The 22209-nt window shown below is 61.3% G+C and overlaps 1 protein-coding gene across 5 annotated transcripts in view; it reads left to right on the top strand.

Annotated features, from left to right (window-relative positions):
• Positions 1-22209, top strand: part of SEMA4D (semaphorin 4D) — a 73352-nt gene that overhangs the window by 21418 nt on the left and 29725 nt on the right. For 3 of the 5 annotated variants that reach the window (XM_025984146.2, XM_072761205.1, XM_025984145.2), the window contains exon 2: positions 14945-15011. In XM_025984146.2, coding sequence (XP_025839931.2) covers positions 14945-15011 — 67 coding nt within the window. Of the gene's footprint in view, positions 1-802; positions 922-1061; positions 1258-6768; positions 6988-14944; positions 15012-22209 lie in introns of those variants that run through there. The other 2 variants (XM_025984147.2, XM_072761199.1) reach the window with 2 other exon arrangements.

Genomic DNA, 22209 nt, shown 5'->3' with positions numbered 1-22209 from the left:
TGGCACTGTGGGTGGCCCGCAGAGGTCAGTGCCCTTGGCCACCAAGCCGTGCAGCGCCCCCGACCCGCTTCCTCCCGTGGTGGGGCACGCAGTTATCTAGGGCCACAGTGGGGGCCTCCCTGCCTGCTGCCCCTGTGCTCGGGTGTGTTCATGACCAGCTGTGGGCACTCCCATCCCCTCCCTGTTCCCTGTCCAGGTCCGCAGGGTCCTGGGGACGCCCTGTCCACCCTTCACAGGTGGCTAGTGCGGGGGCCATGCGGAGGGGCCATGGTCAGCCCTTGGTTTGGTTTCCTGGGTGAGTCTCACTGTGCCCAACTGTGCCGTGGCTGCATCCCTGCCTCCCCTGCCCTAACTGCAAGCCCAGGTGCCCTGACTGTCTTTGTTTCCCAGGCTGGACACTGAGGTTCAGAGGGGTCACCCAGGGCCCTCCCTCCTCGGCCTGGAGCCCCAAGGCATCGGGGACCAGCTGTGGCCTGGCCTGTGTGACCCTCAGGCTCTCGGTGGGACCCCTTGTTTGCCCTCTCGTGGCTCCTGGTCCCCTTCTTCCTGAGGGAGTGGTGTTCCTTCCCCCTCCTGGGCCAGGCCCCCCGGTGCCCTCAATGGGCCCACACAGGAGAACAATCAGGCCCACATCCCGCACAGCCTGCCATTGATAGAGAGAGAATGGGGCAAGCGTGTTCCACGGACCGAGGGGGGCTCCCCGCGGGGCCTTGTCCTGTTGCTGAAGGGTCCCTTGTGGTGCCCGTGGCTGGTCCCCGCCCCCCCCACACGTTGTGCCCTGGACACCTCGCCGTGCCAGGACAGACACCCTACAGGTCAGGCCCCTGCAAGCAGGGGACAGCGGGGCCAGACGGGTCCTGAGCGCTGTCCCCCCACGGCCAGCGTGGGTCGGGGACTGCCGGCGAGCGCGGCCCTGGAGAGGTGAGGCCGGCTGGGCGGGCGGCGGGGGTCTGGCTTGTTGGCAGGAGTCCAGCGGGGTTTTTCCTGCTGGAAGAATCAGGAGCCTGTACCAACCCTGGGTGCCAGGATGCATCTGGATCTGAGTTTGATCTTGTTCCCAGGCCTCAGGCGTGTGATGGCGTTCAGGCCCCTGAAGAAGTGGGGTGACGTGCGGCCATCCCCCCTTGCTGACCGGGCACCTTGGCACGGGGAGGCCGGGTCCCCGCCCATCCCTGCGCTTCTCATCATTCTTGTGGACGGTCCTGTGCTTTCCCGGCTCTGACAGCTCCGCTGTGGACAAGCGAGCTGAGTGGGCAGGTGGGCATCCCCCCCACCCTGGGTGACCGAGGCATGAGTGGCCAGCCGCCCTGCTCTAGGGCCGGGGGAGTCTGTCTATGATTCTGGGCGGGCGCTCATAGGCCTGGGTGGCTTGTCCAGGTCCCCGTGGACATGTCACAGCAAATGTGTCTCAGTGTCTCATGGGCTCTGCAGAGAAGCCAGCAAAGGCCATGGGCATCTTGGGAGTGGCGGGGCAGGTGGGTGGGGTCAGTAGGACAGGCTCCCGGCCCTGCTGGCTCTGCACACGGGGGCAGGCCAGGTGCCGTCTGGGGTCCCCACTGCATCTTGCTTGGCACCGCGAGGGTCATGCCAGGCGCCCTGGCCAGTCTGGCTTAGGAGACAGGCTGGTGCGGCCCCTGGGGTGGGTGGGGGGTGGGACCGGGCCCCCCCACCCCAGGGACCCCGCCGTGCCTGCCTGAAGAGGCCTCTGGGGTTGAGGGGCTTCGTAGAAGGACCCAGTGCGGGGAGTGCCTGTGGCTGGGAACTGTGAGCGCTTGTTCTGGGGAATTCCTCTGGCATGGCTCTCCACGGGGTGCTTGTAAACCTTCCAGAATTGGGGTAGAATTTGCATCTGAAAGACCAGTCGGGCCAGGCCAGCCTTGGAATGTGCTGGTTTCCTTGTTACTTCCCTCTCCTTGTTAACACTCAGTCACATTTTTATTCTGCCCACGTCCCTAAAACTCACATTACCTGGCGGGTGCCTTGCCCCTGGTTTCAGGGGGCACCTCCCTCATGGACCCCTACCCCCAGCCCCCAGAAAGTGTGCACCCTGCCGCCCCCCAGCCCTGGGCCCCCACCCCCAGCACCAGCCCCCCAGCCCCCGCGGAAGGTGTGCACCCTGCTGCCCCCCACCCCAGCCCTGTAGTACCCCCATTCTGTGGGGCACCCCTGTGGGCTGGAGCTCACAGGAGGCACACAGGTGTGGTCTGGACATCCCAGGATCCCAGTTGCCTGTTACTTCTCTACATGAAGAAACTGGGAGCTTTATATCCACAAACCTCACTTTTTCTACAAGAGCTGGGAGCTATGCTCATCATGCGGGGCCATATCATCAAGTAGCCCTGGGGGCTGCAGGAGGCTGCACACTGGCCCCAGGCTCGTCCACGTCCTCACCCCTGGAACCTGCCACGCAGTTGACCTTGAATGGTGTGGGGGAGGGGAGCTTCCATGTCCCCCAAAAGCCTGCTGTTGACCAGGAGCCTCGCCTGTGACATCCACAGTCAGTTAACACGTGTTTTGCATGTGGAATGCATCCCGTGCTCTGTTCTTGGCGTAAAGTCACCAGGGGGGGAGATGTTGTCAAGGGAACCATGGGGAGGGGAAAGGACATGCACGGTATGCCCTATGCGTACCCCAAATAATCCGCCTATGAGTGGACCGCACCCACGCAGTTCAAAGCAGTGTTGTTGAAGGGTCAACCCTGTGTCATCCTACGTGGTAAAGGGACTTCACAGGTGTGATTTAGGGTTTGAGTTAAGGACAGGATCCTGGGTCCTCCGGAGGGGCCTGAAATGTCATCACGGGTGCCTGATGAGAGACTCAGGAGGGCAGACAGGAAAGAAGATGCTAAGGTGCTATGCCACCAGATTGAGGGAGGGAAAAGCTTCTCCTCTCCTGTCTTAGGTTCTGTCTGTGGGGCCTGTGAATTAAACTAAGAAATGAGAGATTAATAGGACAAAAGGCACACAAGTTGTACTATTGCCACATGCACAGGAGCTTCACAGGCAAGTAAAGACCCAAAGGAAGCAGTTAGACGGGGGTGGGGGGGGGGTGGGGGGTGGTGCTGACACATCACTTAAGTCAAGAGCGGTTAAGTTGTGAGGTGCTAAGGCCAAGGGAAGGCGGTTTGGGCTCCTGGGGCAGTAAACTGTGGGAAGGCAAATAGGAAACTGGTGAGTACGGGGTGTTCAGGAAGGTTTGCTGGGCAGACTCATGTTGGTGCCTTCCCGGGGTCACACTAACCGAAAGTGTGCGTCTTGCGGGCTCGTGGGGAGGCAGCGAGCCCTTGTGTGTGCCGCTCCTCGGCTGCCTTCTGCTTAAAACTGTGCTTCTGCCAAAGTGGCCTGCATGGCCTGGTGCATCCTGATCTTCTTCTCTGGCTCCGAAGCCTGAGGCAGGGACACGAGCCCGGGAGCACAGGAGGCCCCGGGGGCTGGGAAGGCAGCATGGGTCCCTCCACTGGATGCCCGGCAGCCCAGTGGGGCCCGCGTCAGGATGGCAAACCCCAGAGCCGCTGAGATGACCCATCGATGTCCGAACCCATGGAGTGTGTGGTGATTTTCTCTGGGAGGTCAGCACGGGTCCTTAGGCTGCCGTCTGCTGGCTCCTGCGGCTGGTCGGGGCGGGACGACCGTATGGCCCTTCGTCTCCCCAGAGGCTCATGCCGCAAGCACTTACACATCCGGGGATGCAGCCGCGGCCACTCCTTGGGCAGGAGGCCGTGTGGTTGACAGTCTTGAAGACACATGGCCATCCTGACTCTCGCCTGCCAGTGGACCTGCTAGAGTCAGAGCCGTGACATGAGGGCCTGGGTGGCGGGTGCCCCGGGCAGCCCAGATCTGCTCCCCCATCCCTGCTGAGGGCCTCCCTTCCCGGGTGCTGGAGGCAAGGAGGAGGATCAGGGACGCGGGGTGGCCTCACAGTTCCCCAGGTATGTGGGGAGCAGGTGCCGCCCCACCCAGTGATAGTGACATCCTTTAGGACGGGACCTGAGGTTGGAAGCCGAGGCAGGAGTGCTGAAGCTGCGTAGATGAGGTGGCTTCCCCTCTGCGTGGCGGGCAAGCTCTTCCTGCATGAGCTCTCTCCTGGGGGACAAGGTGTAGAAGGAATACAGCGTGGGATGTGCCAGGGCGGTCGTCTCCCGGGAGGCCCAGCAGACGCCCCAGCCATGCTTTGGGGCCGGCTCCATCACAGCTCAGACCTCGGGGGCAGCAGTGGGCAGCTGACACGGGTCACACGGCTCCAGCCCGGGCCTCCCATGCATCCCTCTTGGGGGGCAGCTGGACCATCAGCCCCCAGCAGGCACACAGACATGGAGAGCAATGAGGCATCGACGATGACAGAAAGGAGAAGCCACGGCATGGGCGGCCCCGTCCGGTGGGGGACCGGGAGGACGGATGTGTCTCTAAGGACAGTGGGAATGCGCCCCTGGGGCCGCGGGTCGCCTTCCTCTCCGCTGGGGCTGGGGGATTGGTCCAAGAGAGACTCTGGGAGAAGCTACTGATTGTGGAAACATCGTGATTGTTCTTTAAGAAAAACACACAAAAAAATTGCATTTTCCAATTGCAAAAGCAGTCAGGAGATGCAGTAGAATCCAAAGAAGGATTTAGAAATGCCCCCATGAGCCCAGGGCGCAGAGCTCGCCCCGCAGGCAGCAGGCACCCCTGGCCCACCTGTGACAGGGCCACAGCCTGGGGCTCAGGGCTCAGAGAGCAGGTGCACCTGGCCCAGCGAGCTCACCTGAAAAGCAGGTAGTGCTGCCCCGCCGGTGTGGAGGAGCGCGCGTGGGCGCAGGGGGCAGGGCCGCAGCCCTCCTGGACACAAGCCTCCCCGACCGCCTCGTACGTGAGTAAGCGAGCATTTGAGCTCCAGTTTATCCTCCCCGCGTCACATTTAATGATCTACGTGTCCGTCCGTGCTCAGCAGTAAGCAGGGACCAGATGGTTTGCGTTGCAAGCGTAGCGGGCTGTGATATTACCTAGATATCTGTAGATCCTTGCTGCTGGGGCCACATGGGGGTCAGCGTTTGAGCCCACATCCTTTTGAACTGGTGGGATGGCGGCGGCCAGGGAAGTAGGTGATCGGCGCTTGTCTAACTCCTCTGGAACGCCGGGTCTGGCTGCACCCTGGTGGGTGCTGGCGGATACTAGCAGGTGCTGCTCCATGCTGGGTGGGGGTTTGCAGCCTGGCGGCTGGCACCCCCACAGAGGCAGAAAATCATTTCCCACTGAAGGTGGAGGGCCCCAGCCTGCTGATGGTGGGTCAGGGCAGGTGGGTGTGCAAGGAGCTGCCCAACATGACTCCCCTCGGGCTTTTCTAGGTAGAAGAGACGTGGCCCCAGGGACCTGTGCGTGGGGGCAGGGAGTGGGGTCGGGCAAGCTCGGGCAGGTGCTTCCAGTTTCTCAGTCTGTGAGTTGAGTTTTGTGAAAAGAATCCACCTGGTTCTGAAATCTGGTGAGGAGTGTCTTCCGCCATGGCTGAAATGTTTCTAGAGCCTTCTGTCACCTGGGACGCTCTGGGAGGGATTGCCATCCTGGGCTGGGAGCCTGTCCTGGGCAGACAGGGGTGGGTAGCCAGGTGTGCCCACCCCCCACAGGGTCACAGCTGCCGCCAGCCAGTCAGGGAAGAGCAGAGGCCCTGGAAGAGGGTTTGTAGTTAGAAGATGCTAACGAAGCTGTATTGTCATTTGAGGTTCATCCCTGTCCCTGACCACTTGACCTTGAGGCTCATCCCCGACCCTGACCCTGACCACCTGACCTTGAGGCTCATCCCCGACCCTGACCACCTGACCTTGAGGCTTGTCCCCGACCGCCTGACCTCAAGGCTCGTCCTCATCCCTGACTGCTTGACCTTAAGGCTCGTCCATCCCTGATTGCTTGACCTTAAGGCTTATCCATCCCTGACTGCTTGACCTTGAACATGCACCTGGGGACCACGTGGTGTTCTGGGCATGGAACTGTTGCTCTCCATTCGCCGTGTGGTCTCCGGGGATGCAGGGGGCGATTAGTTTTACCGTCTCTGTGTTAGGTTTTTAAACTGGGAAGAAAAATGAAGACCACACAGCCCTGATTTGCCGAGTGGGTTTATTGGCGAGGCACAGCTGCCAGACTCCAGGGGCGGGCCCCAGTACCACCGGCCTGGTTTAGACCATGGCGGGGAGGTGCCTGCTGCACCCCCACCTGGGAGTGTGTGTGTGGTGTTGGTGGGACACCTGGCAAGGCCAGCCATGTGCACCAGCTCTATGTGGCCCCGGCTCAGGCTCTCCCATGTCAGGGGGAAGGTTGGCTCCCCACCCTGGTGGGGGGGGGGGTAGTTACAGGTGGTGTTAAGGTCGGGGCCCAGGCAGATGCGGGCATCGGACTCTGATGGCCACTGGCCGTGGGACTCTTGGAAGTCTGGGCTGTGGTTTCCTTATGTGTGAAGGGGTGTGAGGAGGAGAAGGAGGATGGCCCCAGCTCATCCTGTGGCCGGAAGAGCCCCTGTGACAAGCCCACACATCTTGGTGGTGTGGGGTGACTGACCAGCTCCTCTTCCTCCCCCAGAGCTCATGCAGGGACGTCAGGGCCCCAGCTGTGTCTGCAGGAGGGTGAGGGGTGGCTGCCGGTGGGGGGCAGCTCTAGGGGTGGAGGAAGCTGCGGGCAGGTTGGGGGGGGGCTGCCTCCAGGCTGGTGGTGGGTGGGGCGGGTGGGGCAGGCCTGGCGGGCTGCCTGGCAGTGGTGCTCTGCAGGCCTCCCCTGCCCCTCCCCCACGTAGCTCCTCAGCTTCCGGCCCAGAGCTTCCGGCACCTGGAGGGTCTGTGGAGGCCTTGGGGGACCTGGGGCTGAGGGCGGCGGCAGCCGGCCCTTAGGGAAGCCACATCAGTGCCTCACAAGGTCGAAGAGGAGCGGTTGGCCTTTCCTGGTGACCCCGCGGCCGGCCGGGGCCCATCTGGTTTGCTGCTGCTCCGGGTGGCACTTCCGCCCAGGGCTGCCTGTTGCCCCGCGCCTGCAGGTAGGGCTGGCACCAGTGCTGTCGGGGGCCCTGCCGGGTGGTGGCCCCACTGCAGGGACAGGCTGCCCTGGAGGAGAGCCGGGCGGGGCAGGGGCTGTCCGGGTGTCTCTGGTCCCTGCTGGGGCCCAGCAGCGGGCGCGGGGCTCTCACGTGTGCATCGTGGGGAGCCATGCCTGGCGCCTGGCCGAGGACTGCCACGCTCTGCTGCCCGCTGGCGCACGGGGTGGCCCTGCCCGCGTGTGGTCCTCAGCGGGCAGTTGCAGGCCTGGCTGGGTCCCCTGCAGTGTGCGGCACGGTGGCTCAGGCGTCCCCGGCAGGGATGTAACTAGGCAGCAGGGAGTGTGAGCCCCGGGGGACCTTGATGGTGGTGGCGCCTCCGGGGCCCAACTGTGCCTATGTGCGTGGTCACGGGAGGCAGCAGGGCCCGGGTGAGGGCGGCTGTGTCAGCCTGAGGTCAGCCCCTCCGGGGCACAGCCCACCTCAAGGGGCCCCGCATGTCCCTGGTGTGATGATGGCAGGACTGGCAGGCTCCCCAGCAGAGCTCACCCTGGGCGGTGGCTGTCAGGGGCCCGCCGAGGCCTGGGGTGGGCCACCCGTGACACTGCATGTCCCCGGGGCCCGGGAGCGGGTGGCAGGGGGGCCTTGAGCTCTGCCTGGCGGGCAGCATGGCCAGCTGGCCAGGCTCCAGGACCAGGCCTGCAGGAAACCAGACCTCGGGCCCGTCACCTCCAGTAGACAGGGCCGTTGACGAGCACACCTCCCGACTTCCCGAGTCCTTGACCGAATGCCGGTCACGTTTCCTCAGCCCTTACCCTCCGAAAGGCTCAGAGTCCTGTGCTCTGGCTGGTGCTCGGGACCCACGTTGGGGGGTCCTTTCGTTCTGTCCCCGTGTCCCCATCCCTGGATGAGGGTGCCCAGTATGCACGAGGTGGCACGTGTGCAGCACCTGGCAGGAGGCTCGGCAGGAGCAGGTCTGAGCCAAGCCGCGGTGGTCTCCCGGGGTGCAGTGGCAGGGCCCTAGTGGGGTACAGCGGGGACCTAGCTTACTCTGGTGTGAGAATGTTCTAGAAGCTCTTTTAGATTTTGATTGATTTTGGTTGCTGTGAATTGTGAGGAGGCCACTCTGCCTTTGTGCTGTGCGGCTCCTATCGTATTCCCAGCACTGGTCCCCGGGAGGGACGGTGCCTCCTCGGGCTGGCTGGAGGCCGTGTGGGCCAGCTAACCCCTCAGCCCGCGTCTTCCCCCCTGGAAGATAACTGCCGCCATGTTTCCGTGTCTCGCACATTCTGAAGCACCTGGGAGGTGGCACGGGGCTCGGGACAGGAACGCCCCACCTGCTGTGGGAGTCCACACCACGGGAGGGACAGTGGGGCCAGGCACCAGGGCAGGACACAGGTTGGGGGGGCCGGGGTCCAGTGAGTCTGGCCCACGATAGGAAGGGAGACCCTCTCCCATGTGGATGCTGCAGAGTAGATCTCTAGAATCTGAGGTGGGGGCTGCCCTTGACCTGGGACCTTCAGCAGAGGTCACCCCCGGGCACCTGCTCACCTGCACCTTGTCTGGAGGGACAAGGACATTTGATGTACTGGGGTTTGCTTGGGGCCTAGCCTGCATTGTTTATGTGGCCCTCGTCACTCACACAGCAGCTGGGCCCGGAAGCATCTAGAAGATGAAAAAAACCACAAGGGAGGGTCGATTGGAGGGGTGAACCAGGCCCAGGGTGGGGCTCTCAGTGCTCCCCCCAAGGGCTCTCCTTGCTGGTGTTTACCTCGGGCTGTGACTCTGCGGCCTGTTTGGAAAGTAGAAACGATTGAGAGTCTGGGCATCACCTGTGTGCGGGCGGCTGGCCAGTGGGCATCTCAGCAAAGGTGGAGACCCTGGTGCCCCCCAGGTTAGGGAGAGGCTAGGGCCCTTCCAGGCTGCCTGTGGCACCCCGCAGTATTTGCCCCTTGTCCTCATGGCTGGGGAAGGGCTGTCACTTTGTCTCCTCTGCAGCATCCTGGGGAGGCCGCTCCACCTGCCCAGGGCGACCCCGTGGTCCGCTGTTGGTGGGGCATGGCTTGGTGTGGTTTGAACGTGGATCAGAGGTGGCGAGGTTTCAGGACGGTGAACTTTGCTGCCAGGTGTTCAGTCAGCTGCATCCAGGGCCGAAGTTGGAGTTTCTGGGGGGGTCCCCGTGAAGGGGAGTAGAAGATGGTGAATTGGAGCAAAATGCTGGGGCGTAATGTGTGCGCAGATAGTCCATGGAGGTTGGCACGGCAGCCTGACGTGGCACGGTGAGGGCCCTCGTGCCCCGCCTGGGGGAGGCCCCGGGGCCCTCAGGGTGCCTCGGCCTGGGGTGTGTGCCTTCTCTAATGGGCTCTGCCAGGTGAAGAGCAAAGGCCACGTCCTGCAGGGAGGCCAGGTGCAAGGAAACGGCTTCATCCCGCTCGGCCTTTGCACACTGGAGCTGGACGGCAGCCTGCGGCCGGTCATGCTGGCCTCGCTCTGGAGCCCTGCTGGGTATTTTTAAGGAGTCACTAAAGAAGATGAAGGCAAAGAGAGTAGCATTTTGTGGGTTTTTTAGACTTAAAAAAGAAATCTCCGCCTGGACCTAGGCTTGTCAGGGCTCCAAGGCCTGTCCCTCCTGCGATGGCCAAGACGTGCTGGTTATGCTGCCACTGGGCTGGGCCCATGCAAGGGGCAGGAGTCTGGTCCCCTGGTGAAACTGTGTGCACAGCCCCCGTGGACACTCTGAGGGGCTTGAGCACCCTGGAGGCAGGACGCTGCCCCAGGTGGCCCCGAGCGCCATCCTGAGCCAGCCCCGGATTTTGCATGATTCCGGGTGATTCTGTGACACCTTCATTCCCTGGTAAATGGCAAAGAGAAGGAGCCACCTCTTCTGAAGCACCTGCTGTGGGGTTGGAACACCCCTTGTCTCTGCTCTGAGCTCCTGGAGGAGAAACATCAATTCAGAGTGGAGCCAGACACTTCTGCAGAGAGCAGTCTCTAGCCCTGCCTGCTGAGCCATTGCCCGCTCCGTCCCCAGGGCAATGGGAGCCTAGGGACCTGCTGGCCAGTCCTGCAGGGGGGATGCAGGACACGGGAGGGACAGAAGATGCCCAGCTTTGCTGGAGACTCCAGATTCATCACTGCCTTTGTGAGTCTGTTTCTTCTTGACAGGGGTGCCTAAAACCTGCCTCACTAGGAGCTGGGGGTAGTGGGGGGCCACACGGTGGTACCCCCACGGATGGTGCAGCAGGGCTGTGGCCTCAGTGACTAAGTCTGTTGGCACAAACCAAGGGTTCTTTCAGAGGTCTTGCATTGAGAAAAAAAAAAAAAGGCCTTGCATTGTAGTCAGACATGTGTACACCCAGGGAGCTAGGCATGGATAAGGGTAGTGATCTCTTGTCTATAACACTGTAATGCCTGTGGAGGGGCTGAGGGAGTAGCTGGGGGTGATGGAGGAGCTGAGGGAGTAGCTGGGGGTCGTGGAGGGGCTGAGGGAGTAGCTGGGGGTGATGGAGGAGCTGAGGAAGTAGCTGGGGGTGGTGGAGGAGCTGAGGGAGTAGCTGGGGGTGATGGAGGGGCTGAGGGAGTAGCTGGGGTGGTGGAGGAGCTGAGGGAGTAGCTGGGGGTGATGGAGGGGCTGAGGGAGTAGCTGGGGGTGGTGGAGGAGCTGAGGGAGTAGCTGGGGTGGTGGAGGAGCTGAGGGAGTAGCTGGGGGTGATGGGGCTGAGGGAGTAGCTGGGGGTGGTGGAGGGGCTGAGGGAGTAGCTGGGGGTCGTGGAGGGGCTGAGGGAGTAGCTGAGGGTCGTAGAGGGGCTGAGGGAGGTGGAGGGGCTGGGGGAGGAGCTGGAGGTGGGCAGTGACCTGTCCCTGTCCCTCCGGTGGGAGGTGGCATCCCTGGCCCTGGGAGCGGCCACTAGAGCAGCACCCTCACTACCCGCCCCCTCCGGCCCCCCCTTAGGGGAGAGCAGCCACCAGGAGCTGAATGGCAGCTAGGACTGGAGGGAAGCTCAAGCGGCGCTGAGGTAGAGCGCCCCGCGGTTTATCGCACAGAGCGCGCGCCTTTGCCGAGACTGTGTTAGGCGCCCGCAGGGGCCGAGCGCGCCACGTCCCGAGGCCCCGGGCGGCGTTTCCCGGCCTGCCAGGCAGTGCGTGCGTGCTCTGGGCTGTGGGCCACGCCGGGGCGCAGGCACGGGCCTTCCGACCGCTTCACGGTGTCCCCCGCGTGGCGCCTGCACGTCCGCAGACAGGCTCTGGGTACGGGAGCCTCTGGGTGGAGCTCTGCTGGGGGCCAAAATCAGGCTTTAAAAATGAAGTTTAAAGGGCGCCTGGGGGCTCGTCAGTAGAGCACATGACTCTTGGTCTCAGGGTCATGCGTTCAAGGCCCATGTCGGATGCGGCGCCTACTTAAAAAAATGAATTTTAAGTCAGAAATTGGCAAAGGTCTGAGGGTGCCACCTTCTCCTATTTAATCCTGGAACACCGAGCGGCCATCAGAGGTGCTGGCGGAGCGCCGGGGGCCCACGGATGCCCCCCGCGGGAGAGCCCAGGGAAGGGCACGGCTCACTCAGAGGGCCTGCCCCCGCTCGCCAGCGCCCGGGGGACACCCCCCAAGTCCGTGTGCGGCAGCAAGCTGCCCCTGCCGCCCCAGGGCACCGGCCGGCTGGGATCCCCGGCCCTCCCCGGACCGTCCTCCTGTGTCAGTCCCTCGGTGGGGGTCCGACAGGACGTACACGTGGGCAAACGACGCAGAGACTATCTGCTGTTCTCGGGAACTGGTGCTTTAATAGAATCCATGTCGTCAGCCTCACAAACGGAACCAACCGGACATCAGAGTCTGTGCCTTACTTGGTGCCCCCAAGTGAGCGTCCCCGTCGGTCCCCGGGCGACATCGTGGCTGTGTCAGCGATGATGCTCCCTGCGCTTTCCATCCCGCGCACTGACTTGTGTTGTTGCTGGACGTTTGTACCTCTCTGTTCCCGTCACCAGTCTCACCCATCGCCCGCCCACCCCCGCTGGTGACCCCAGGTTGTGCTCTGTCTTTAAGACTCTGGTTTTCCGTTTGTTCATTGGTTTCATTTAGATACCAGTGTAACCAAGATATAGTGTTAATCCTTGTCTGAGTGACTTACACTCTCTAGGTCCTTCCATGTCATCGTGAGTGGTAACGTGTTCATTTTGTTCTTTGTTTTTAAATATTTTATTTATTCATGAGGACACACAGAGAAAGAGGCAGAGACGCAGGCAGAGGCAGAAGCAGGCTCCCTGTGGGGAGTCCCATGCGGGACTCGATCCCAGGACCCCGGGGTCACGCCCTGAGCCGAAGGCAGACGCTCAACCACTGAGCCACCCAGGCGTCCCATGTTGTTCACTTTGGTGGCTGAGTAACATTCCAGTGTGCGTGTGCCCACCACACCTTAATCCACTCGTCTATCGAATGACGCTTGGGCTGCTTCCGTATCTTCACCGTTGCCAGTGATGCTGCAGCGAGCACAAGAGCGTGTGTGTCTTTTCAGATTACTGTTTTTAGTTTTCCTTGGTAAACGCCCTGTGGTAGAATTACTGGGTCATATAGTAGTTCTGTTAATTTTTTGAGGATGCTCCGTACCATGAGCACGCCAATCTACACTCCCACCAGGAGCGCACAAAGGCTCCTTTAGCCACTTTATTCCTTTTAGCAGCTGCGTACTGTTCCATCCCACGGACGCAACACGATTTATATACAAGCTGATTTGTGCACGTACGGGGTGTGTGTGTGTGTGTGTGTGTGTGTGTGTGTGTGTGAGTGAGATGTCTCCGGAGTTGCCCTGTGGAATAGCCTCCTACTCGTACGTGGGGTGTATCCAGCTGAATTGCTGGTGGACAACTGCTGCGTCAGGAGCCCTTGGCACATGTTGGCCGGGGTACGTGGACACTGCCCCTGTGCCTTCCTTGCGGTGTCTCATAGCCAGCTGGTCCCATGGCTGCCCTTCTCAGAGGCGGGACGGTAGCATCTTGCTTAGATGTGCAGACCCCTGCTAAGGGTAAGGAGCTTGGGGGGGGTGATGTCACAATTGCAGAACATGGGTAGGGTGTGTGCAAGAGCTGCTTTGCCTTCTCTCCGTGCTGTGGCTGGAGCGGTCACTGGACAGCTGCCCAGGGCATGGGCCTTGGGGCTCCCACACTCACTGGCACCCTGGGGAGGGGGGGATGGGAAAGGCCAAGTGGGGAGGAAACACTCTCTCCCTTCTGATTAATTTTGTGCTTTTACCTCGCAAAAGGACGCTCGGATTCTTTTTATGTGCATTACAAGTGGGTACGCATGTGTGGCTCGAGGAGATGCGCGAGTCTGTCGCGTGCACGTCTTCGGGGTGGTGGTCCCTCATTACAGTGCATGGATTTTTCTGTTGAGAAACAAGGAAGGACTGGTGTGGTAAGAGGGCACAGATGGCCGGGGCTGGGGCCGGGGCCTGGTCGTTGGTGGGGCCGGAAGTGTCTGGTTTTGCTCTGAAACCACAGGTTAGGAGCTGCTGGGTGGAGGGAAGCTGGGTGTGCAGACCTAGGTCGAGGTTAGAAGGCGAGGTTGCCACGCCCAGGTGCGTGTGAGGGGGTCCACAGTGCAGACCCACATACAGGCATCCCGACCTGGCAGTGGTGTCGGGCGCTGTGAGATGGGGGAAATGCGATGCCCGCCTCGTCCGGCCCCCAGACGAGCAGCTCTGGGCTTGTACTTGTGGAAGTGACGGAGGCTTACTGAACTAACAGAAGAGAGACGTTTCTCAGTTTTAAAATTCTCAGCATTCATGTTGTTTATCTGAACCTCTTGCTATGTGTGAACTGCTTCCCCCCCTACCCCCGTGTTTTTGGGAGTGTCTGGGTGGCCACTGTGCGCTGCCGGCCTGTGCCATCAGGTTTGAGTGTCACCTGTCCATTCCTTGTGACAGCACCTGCCCTGGCGTTTAGATAGCAGGCGTGGGTTCTGGGAGCTGCGAGGGTGCGGCCTTGTCTCGCGATGCTTCTGCTGGCTCATGGGTGAAGATATTTTTGCTTGTCAGTTGGCCGTCAGCAGGAGCCAACCCAGAATCAGAAAGACCCAGCTCAGCCTCTGCAAGCCTGCCACCATGAGACCAGTACTGGGGGGGGGGGGGGGGGGCGGGGTGTCTCATTTGCTCAGGGTTCATGGGATGTGTCTCGGGCGGCAAGGCTTCCCCGGGGGACCCTGCCTGGAAGTCATGCGTCACAGGTGGACGCGTGGGAGTGGGCGCAGCTGGCCCCCAACTCCGCAGAAGCCATGGGATGGGGCGTCGGCAGTGCTTCCGGGGAGCACTTTCCACTTCTCAGCTGTCTTCAGAAGACCGGCAAGAATTGTAGCAGTTCTTCAAGCAAAAGGAAACCAAAATATTGCAACCTCAGAAAAAAAATGCAAGTGTTTGATTGTGAGGTTTCAGGCCCATGCTGGATCGTTGCGAGCCCTCGAGGGTCTGACACCAGTGTCCTCGACCCCCTTATGCATCTGGCCTGAGGCCCACTGGGGCCGCCAGCCACTCTGGGCCTCTGCGATACCCTGCCCATCCTGGACCGGGCTGCCCATGGCGAGGGCCACACCCTGCAGGCCGGGTTTCGGGGAGGTGTGTTCTTTGTGGATCTGAAGCTCACAGGGTGCTCAATTCTGTGTCCACAAGCGGCGGACCAGCCCCAGAGGCCGTGTTTGATTGGCTCATCCTGCAGGGAAGTGGCTGCGGTCAGTGTTTGGGGACCGGCCAGGTTGCACTTCCTTTCTGGGCACGATTGCACACTCCCTCCTCCCTCCCATTTGCACAAGTGCGCAAAGGCCTCACCCATCCTGGGCCAGGGCCGGCCTGCCTGGGGCCCCGGGGGTTATAGAAGAAATTGCTGAGACTTTCTTCTTAGTTGTGTCCAGAAGGGATGCTCAGCTGCCGTGGACAGAGGATTTCGATGTTGAAACGTTCTCCTTTCCTGTCACTTTCAGAGCCCAGGCTTCTGAGGACACCGTCCTGGGAACAACAGGGGGCAGGTCCTGGAAGGAGAAGATCCAGGTAAAAACGCACGGCCTCCCCACCTGTGTCCCCTCAAGGCAGGGCCGAGTCCTGGTAGAAGCTTTAGTGGGGTCCCAGGGACACTGGTCCCAGCTCCCTGTGTGCTTGGGTTGGAGTTGAGGGAGGTCAGGACACGCTCTGCAGGGCGCCTGTCTGTCTTGGTGCCGGGCACCTGGAGCCCAGCGCACAGCCGTTCTCTCCGCACCCACCCTCACCCTCCTGCTCCCTGCTTCCTTCTCAGCTCTCTCCCCTGGACAATTGCAAAGCTCCATCATCTCTTCTGGGGGCGCAGGGGCCTTGTCAGTGGTGTGATTGCAGGGAGGGTGCTCTGTGTCACCCTGGCCCAGATTTGGGGTCATTTTGTGGTTCGTCTTCATTTCAACCATGTAATTCCAGCTTGAGGGGAAAGAGAGAATTGAATGTAAAAGCAGAAGGAAAGCCCACGCCTCCTGTCCTCCTGCCCCGCTCTGGCTGCTCTCCAGCAGCCCTGCTGCCCCGTGTTCCCCGGGACCTGTCTGGGCCGGTATGCTGGGGCACCGTTAGTGAGCACGGCTTTACCTCTAGGGGCACTTAGCACTTTCCGTGTGTTTGCCTGGGCCCACGCATGTGCACTGAATCACCAGCCGTGTTGGGCCAGGGGCTGCTTTGGTAGGTGGCTGTGCAGAGCAGGAACTCTAAGCCCTGGCGCTTGGCTGACAAGTATTTTCCCCCCAGGTCATGTATCTTCAATTGTGTTATCTATTTATTTTAATTTTTTAAAAGATTTTATTTGAGAGAAAGAGATAGAGATATAGTGACTGAGACAGCACAAGCAGGAGTGGAGGGAGCAGACTCTCGGCTGAACAGGGAGCCCAATGTGGGACTCGATCCAGGGACCCCAGGATCACGCCCTGAGCCAAAGGCAGAGGTTCCACCATGGAGCCACCCAGGTGTCCCTGTTGATTGCATTTAAAAAAAATATTTGGGGGATGCCCAGGCACCTACCAGGCAGGTGCAGCAGTAACTGCAGAGTGGTATAGATGTGGCACTCACTGTGTACGAAGCCAACACGAACAGCGGGGCCCCTGGCCCCGGGCCTCCCTCCCCTGAGGTTACCACTGTTAATGGTTGGATGTGTGTCGTGTCCATATGTGTTTAGGTCCTTGTCGGGGCTGGGGGACAGGTGGCACCTGCTACCTGGACACAGCGGAGGCCGTCCCACCTGCTGCCGACCTCACGGGGCAGCCCCTGACAGGCGCCCCCACCCCCACCCCGGTTGTACCTGTGTCCTCGGTGGACTGCAGGCCCTCCCGGGTCCCTGGGGGTAGGAAGTGAGGCTCGGCTGCGGAAGCCCCCTGCCCTGCCCTCCCGCAGCTTCTCTCAGCCCGGCTGCAGGTAAATGGCTGTCATATCGTAGTTTGCGTTTCCCTGTGAGTGGAGCTTGGTGCCCTGGGAGCTGCTGACACACGTGTCGGCCCCGTAGGCCGGGGGATTCAGGACCGTGGCGGGCTCCAGTCAAAGCATAGCTGTCCCGTGTCTTTTACCTGAGGGTGCCTCCCTTGCCTCTGGGGACCGAGCACCCATGTCTGTGACATTTCAGTCCACCCCTCACCCCCGGTGACAGCCTGTGGGGTGACATCTGGTTCCTGAACCCATCCTGAGCTGAGAGGACAGGGCCATCTCTGTGAGGTGGTAATGCATTGGTCCCACAGCCAGTGAGGGGGAAGGGAGCCCAGGGCTGGAAGCTGGGGGCAGGGGGTGGGGGTCAGTCGGAGGACAAGAGTGCTGTGGGCCAGCCTGGGGGCAGGGGTGGGCATGGGGGATGGTCAGCCTTGGGGACAGAGGTGGAGGGGTGGGGAGGGTCAGCACTGGGGGCAAGGGTAGGCATGGGGAAGCCATGGGTAGGTGCATGTCCTCTGCTGGCCAGGCTACAGGGTTGAGGGGAGCGGGGCTTCACCCACCCCGTGTGCGTGGACCAGGCCCCTTGGGCCCCATGGGCCTCATGGACCCCATGCACAGCTGTCACCAGAAAGCCCTTCCACAGACTCGTGGGTGCCGGCAAGAGTGCTCTGAACGTTGGCTTCACATCCTGCTGGTCAGTGTGGCCCTGAGGTCTTCAGGGGGCAGGGAGAGGTGGCCCCTTTGTGGTCCCTCTGTGACCCTCCCACCCCCACCCAGGGCCACAGGCAATTGGTCCCAGGAGGAGAAGCCAGTCCCAGGGAGCCTTGTGGTCCTCGGTTCCCGCAGCAGTCAGCTGTCACATCTAAGAACAGAATGGCAGGTCAAGACTGTCCTCCTGCAGCAGAGTGCACACACCACACACGTGTGTTCACGTGCATGTACACGTACAAGTGTGCACATGTGGATGCACACAGGTGCACAAATAGAGGTACACAGGTGCATGTGTACATGCATGCACACAGGTGTGCAGTTCACATGCACACATACAACTGTGTGCATTATATGCACGTGGGTTCATGCACTTACATGTCCACGTTGCACACATGTGTGCAGGCACCTGCAGCTGTGGGGGAAGTTTCCTGAACAGAACCCTCGCTGGCTGCTGTCTTCTCCACTGCAGTCCCTGACTTGGTTCAGAGGCACCGGGGGGAAGGCTGGTGGGTGACCGGCACTGACAGCCTGAGCAAGGGGCTCCGAGCCCCCTCCCTCTAGTCTCTCAACGCCCAGAGTGGGGTCGTGCACTCCTCATGAGCTAGCGCATGGCCATGTAGGTACTGGGGCCTGTGCGGTGGAACCCTGCCTCCCTGAAGGGCTCCTGGTTCCGTGTGACACTTCTCTACTGGGGACACACAATGCACACCGGTCACTTGGCTCCCAGTGACAGGCTCCTGCTGCTCAGAAGCGCCTGGGAAAGCCAAGGCAACTGGCATGATCCACTTGTTTCCATTTTAGCATTTATGCCATGGTCCCTCCTGCTGCATGTCCCCCATCCCGGAATTCTGGAGCCGGATTCCTGTAGGAGCACTTGGTGGCCGCAGGTCCGCGTGCACGGGGCATGTGCTCTGCTTGGTGGGGCTTCGGTTCTATGTGACACCACATGCTTGTTGGAAAAGAGAACACGAAGCCCTTCCGGTGTCCTGCAGAACATGAAGCACCCACTGCCGCCCCCCCGAAAAGCCGTCTGGGGAACGTGGCCCCTCTCCCCTTTGTTGTTCCTGTGGATTTTTTAAAGACGCTCAGGAAGCTCGTGTGTGCTGCGGCACAAGGAGCATGTCTGCTGAGTGACCTGGGGAGGCCGGGAGCAGGTGGCCGCCCGGCTCCTGAGTGGCCGAGTCTGGGTGGGTCCAAGGTGAAGGGCAGTTAAGAATTCCCCCTCTCCTCACGTGGACCGATTTGAGCAAGCCACGTGTGCAGCAACCTATGTGTGCAATAGCCCGTGTGCAGCTCCCTACGTGTGCACGGTGCCACCCCAGCTCACCTGTGCGTTTGTCAGGCTGCACAGCCCCTGCTGGAGCTCTGGCCACTGCACCTGTCATCCTGGGGTGGCCCGCCCAGAGTGTTCTATTGTGAAGCATCCTGTCTCCAGCCCCCCCAACCCCAGCCCTGGTCTCCTAACTGGGGTGTGCATCTACCCGGCCCCACCCACTGCAGAAGGGGCCAGGGCCACAGGCACGATCAAGGCCTTCCATGGAATGAAGAGGATGAGGCCAGAAGCAATAGGAGGGAGGGTAGGCATCCGGCCAGGAGTGGCCCTGGAGCCAGTGTCGCTGTGGGCGAGGCCCAGCTGCCAGGGCCAGCACAGGAATATTCTGGAGGACAGGCAGCTTGTGCCGAGGCTGGAGGTGGGGCATGGTGTTGCTGTGGAAGATGGCAACGGGGTTCTCTGCCTCCCCGCCCTGTCTCCTCCACAACAAAGTCCCTGCGCCCTCGGCCCCACTCCTTGTCACACGGGGTCTTCTACTCCCGGCTGTTCTTCCTTCTTGGGAAGAGACAGACCAAATTGCTCCCTTGTTTTGCTGGAGCAGATCCTTCAGGAGCTTTCTGAGAAAGGCCGCTGTGGGACGCTCTGAAAGAGCTTTGAGAGCCCTGGTGTGAGACAGGTTCCATGTACCCTCCGTGTTGACAGTTGGACACTGTGCGGGATTCTCCTCCAGGATGTTCAGGGCGTCCTGCTCCTTCAAAAGGTCATTCTGCAGGGCTCTGTCCCCCTGGAAGCTTCCAGGACCCCTCGCCCCACCTTTGTCCCCAAGGGTCTCAGATGTCACCACCATGCGCTGGGAATGGTGGTCTCCTTTCCTTCATCACGCCGCCGGGGGCTCCCGTTCCGTAAACGCGTATCCTCTGGTTCGGGACCTTCTCTTATCATCGCCCTCTCATTCTCCACGTCTCCTCCTCCTGCCTCCAGAGCTCCTGCCAGCTGCTCCTGGGCCTTCGCACCCCAGCCTCCCGCCCCCTCTCCCCTTGCCCGGTCCTTATCTGCGCCACCTTGATGAAGCTGCCTCAGTTTTATCTTCTCGTCCTTCCCCTGGACGTTCTGTTCCTGTCATCAGAATTTTAACTTCTGAGTTCACTTTCATTTCCTGGGGTGGTTTTCCTCCGGCATCCTGGGCTCCGGCCGCGGCTCTGTGTGGTCCATGGAGCCTGCGGACTCCCAGCCAGGGGGTGCCAGCGCTGGTGAGGGGGGCACAGATGGTATCAGACTGCACGACACAGGCTTCGATGCGCCATGCGCGGCGTTGACAGTAAAGACCTCGCTGCTTTTGCTGTGTGTTTTCCCACTGGCCGTGCTGTTACTGGTCACCGATGCGCCCCAGCGGCCACCCGCCTCCTGCACGTGTGGGGCGGAGGGTGGGCGCTGTGCCCCCATGCATCTTGTGTTGTCTCTGTGTTCAGTGACTTCGTGTCAGGAGCTTGAAGGCACCTCTGACACCCCCAAAAATGGGCATATGGCACAAAGCAGGGCACGTCCCCCACCCTGCCGTGGCTCTTGGAGGCCTGGTGGCTGGGGCTGAGCCCACACAGTGCCTGTGACCCTCACCTGTTTGTGTTCCGGTTCCGCAGCGCGGTCACATTCCCACAGGCTATGGTGCTCTCCCCATTTTTGTCCTGATGTTTTATGCCCTTGAGCGTCACAGGATTGGGCTTTAGGACAGCAGGGCTGAACCTCTGTGTGGGCTCCAGGTGGTGCATGGCTTCTGCCATCAGCAGTGTCTGGGTCCTCACCTAACTGCTCCCACAGTGACCTGTGTCGGGGACCCAGCCGGGAGTCAGCGCTGCCCCTGGGCCCTTGTAAACCGGACTCTGGGCTCTGTGTTGGTATTTGGGGGTGGCGGGGATGACACATGCCAGTGGGCCTCGAATCTGCAGCCAGAGGTGCCCTGGGCAGTGGGCACCTCACACGTGCACCTCTTGTGATTGGGAGGCACCTCTCTGAGCTGGGGTGTTTTTTTTTTAGTAAACTCTATTCTTCTGAACAGTTTTAGATTCATGAGGAAACAGAGCATAAAGCACAGGGTTCCCATGTACCCCATCCCCACGAAGAAAACCTTACTCTGCCGGCTGCTGCTGGTCAGTAAGTGTACTCTGGGGAGGTATCTGTTTGGAATTCTATCCAACTGCTGGTAATAAAAACCTGGAAAACGGTAACTTGAAGAGACTACTGGCTTATTAGCAGGTCTGGAGGCAGGCAGAGAGAAGGTGTGAGGTCCCCAGTGGATTTCCACTTGGCTGTTCTTAGAAGGAGACCCTGGTCTTCATGTTTGCGAGGTGGCGCCCAGAGCTCCAGCCATCCAGTTCAAGTTCCAGGCACCAAATGGAGGAAAGACTAAGGCAAAACTGCCAACGCTAACCGAGTCAGCTTTCCTGGGATTTGCACCTGATACCTTCCGTTCCCAGTTCTTCAGCCTCTGCTGCCTCCGGGGAAGCTGGGAGTTGTAGTGAGCTGGGCGCACTGGTGTCCCCAGGGAAACTGAGACCCTGTCAGTAAGCAAGAAGGGACGCGGATGCTGGGACAGGCAGTAGGCATGGAACAGGGTGAAGGGGAGGTGGCTGTGGGGGCTCAGGTGCGGGTGGGCATGGTGGGGACGGCCCAGGGGTGGAGGTCCACGTCACCCACACAGGCCACTCTTCCCGGGGCCTCAGTGTCCCCCGGTTCCCCAACTGTTGGGGCTCGCTGGGTGCTGGGGGCTGCCGCATGCAGGGTCACAGGGGACCCGCACAGGGAGGAGCCTCGCCCCCAGCTGGGGGCAGGATGGCAGGGAGCCCAGTGCCCTCGGGACTGCTGTCGCGCTGCCACATGGACTCAAGTAGCCGGGACAGAGACCCCGCGGCTCAGTAGTCCCTGAGAAGGGTGCCCGTCTGGCCATCGGGGGGCAGGCGGGTGTCTGCACAGGACATGCCATCCCAGGAGCAGGAGCCAGCAGGCGCCCCAGCTGCAGGGCCTGACGCGACCTTGGGGAGAGGATGGGCGCCGGGAGGACAGAACCTGGCCCGGCAGGCGGGCGAGCCGCTGAGGCCCCACCGTGCCCTCCCCACAGGGCCCCACGAGCCCCTTCCTTTGGAGGGGGGTGGCCATCCTGGTGCCCTGTGTACATACGAGAGGCAGAGGTGCGCTATAGCACCCCGTGCGGTCCATGTGGTGGCAGGGGCCAGCCATGTGGGGTGCTATGTTTAGGGCTCGGGTGAGGATTCCAGGGGTGGGACAGGGTGGCCTCCTGGCCAGATGAGGCAGCCCAGGAGGGCTTCCTGGAGGCGGTGGCCAAAACGTCTCCTAAAACCTTCTCGGGAGGTTTGGTTGGGCCGGAGGTGCTAAGGCACAGCAGGAACTGGTGTATGGTAGGTTTGGGGGCCCTGTGGGGGCGCTGAGCAGCAGGGAACTGTTGGGGGGACTGGGTGTCCACAGACATCCCTGAGGGCCAGTGAAGTTCAGGAGGCTGGTGGTGATGCTTGGGGTGAGAGGAAGGCTCCAGAGGGGGCCTAGGGCTTGGCTGGACTGAGGGACCCACAGGCGGGATGAAAGGAAGACAAGGGGGTGAGCAGGGCCTGCCCTGGGCTGAGAGGACAGACTGTTCCACCGGCTCCCAAAAGCAGGAACCTGGGCTGGGGGGCTGCGAGTGGACACTGTGCTGGGCCCCCTGGGGGAGGGCGGGGAAGCACAGGGTCCTGCTGTGACATACCTGCACCCCCCTGCTGGATAGGCAAGGGTCCCATCTCTGCTCCCACAGCTGTTTGGGAGAAGCCCACAGGAACCCTGGTCACA

The sequence above is a fragment of the Vulpes vulpes genome, chromosome 1 (assembly GCF_048418805.1).
Source record: "Vulpes vulpes isolate BD-2025 chromosome 1, VulVul3, whole genome shotgun sequence".
Classification (NCBI taxonomy): Eukaryota; Metazoa; Chordata; class Mammalia; order Carnivora; family Canidae; genus Vulpes; species Vulpes vulpes.
The sequence above is the reverse complement of the archived record's forward strand: the minus strand, read 5'-3'. Positions and strand labels throughout refer to the sequence as shown.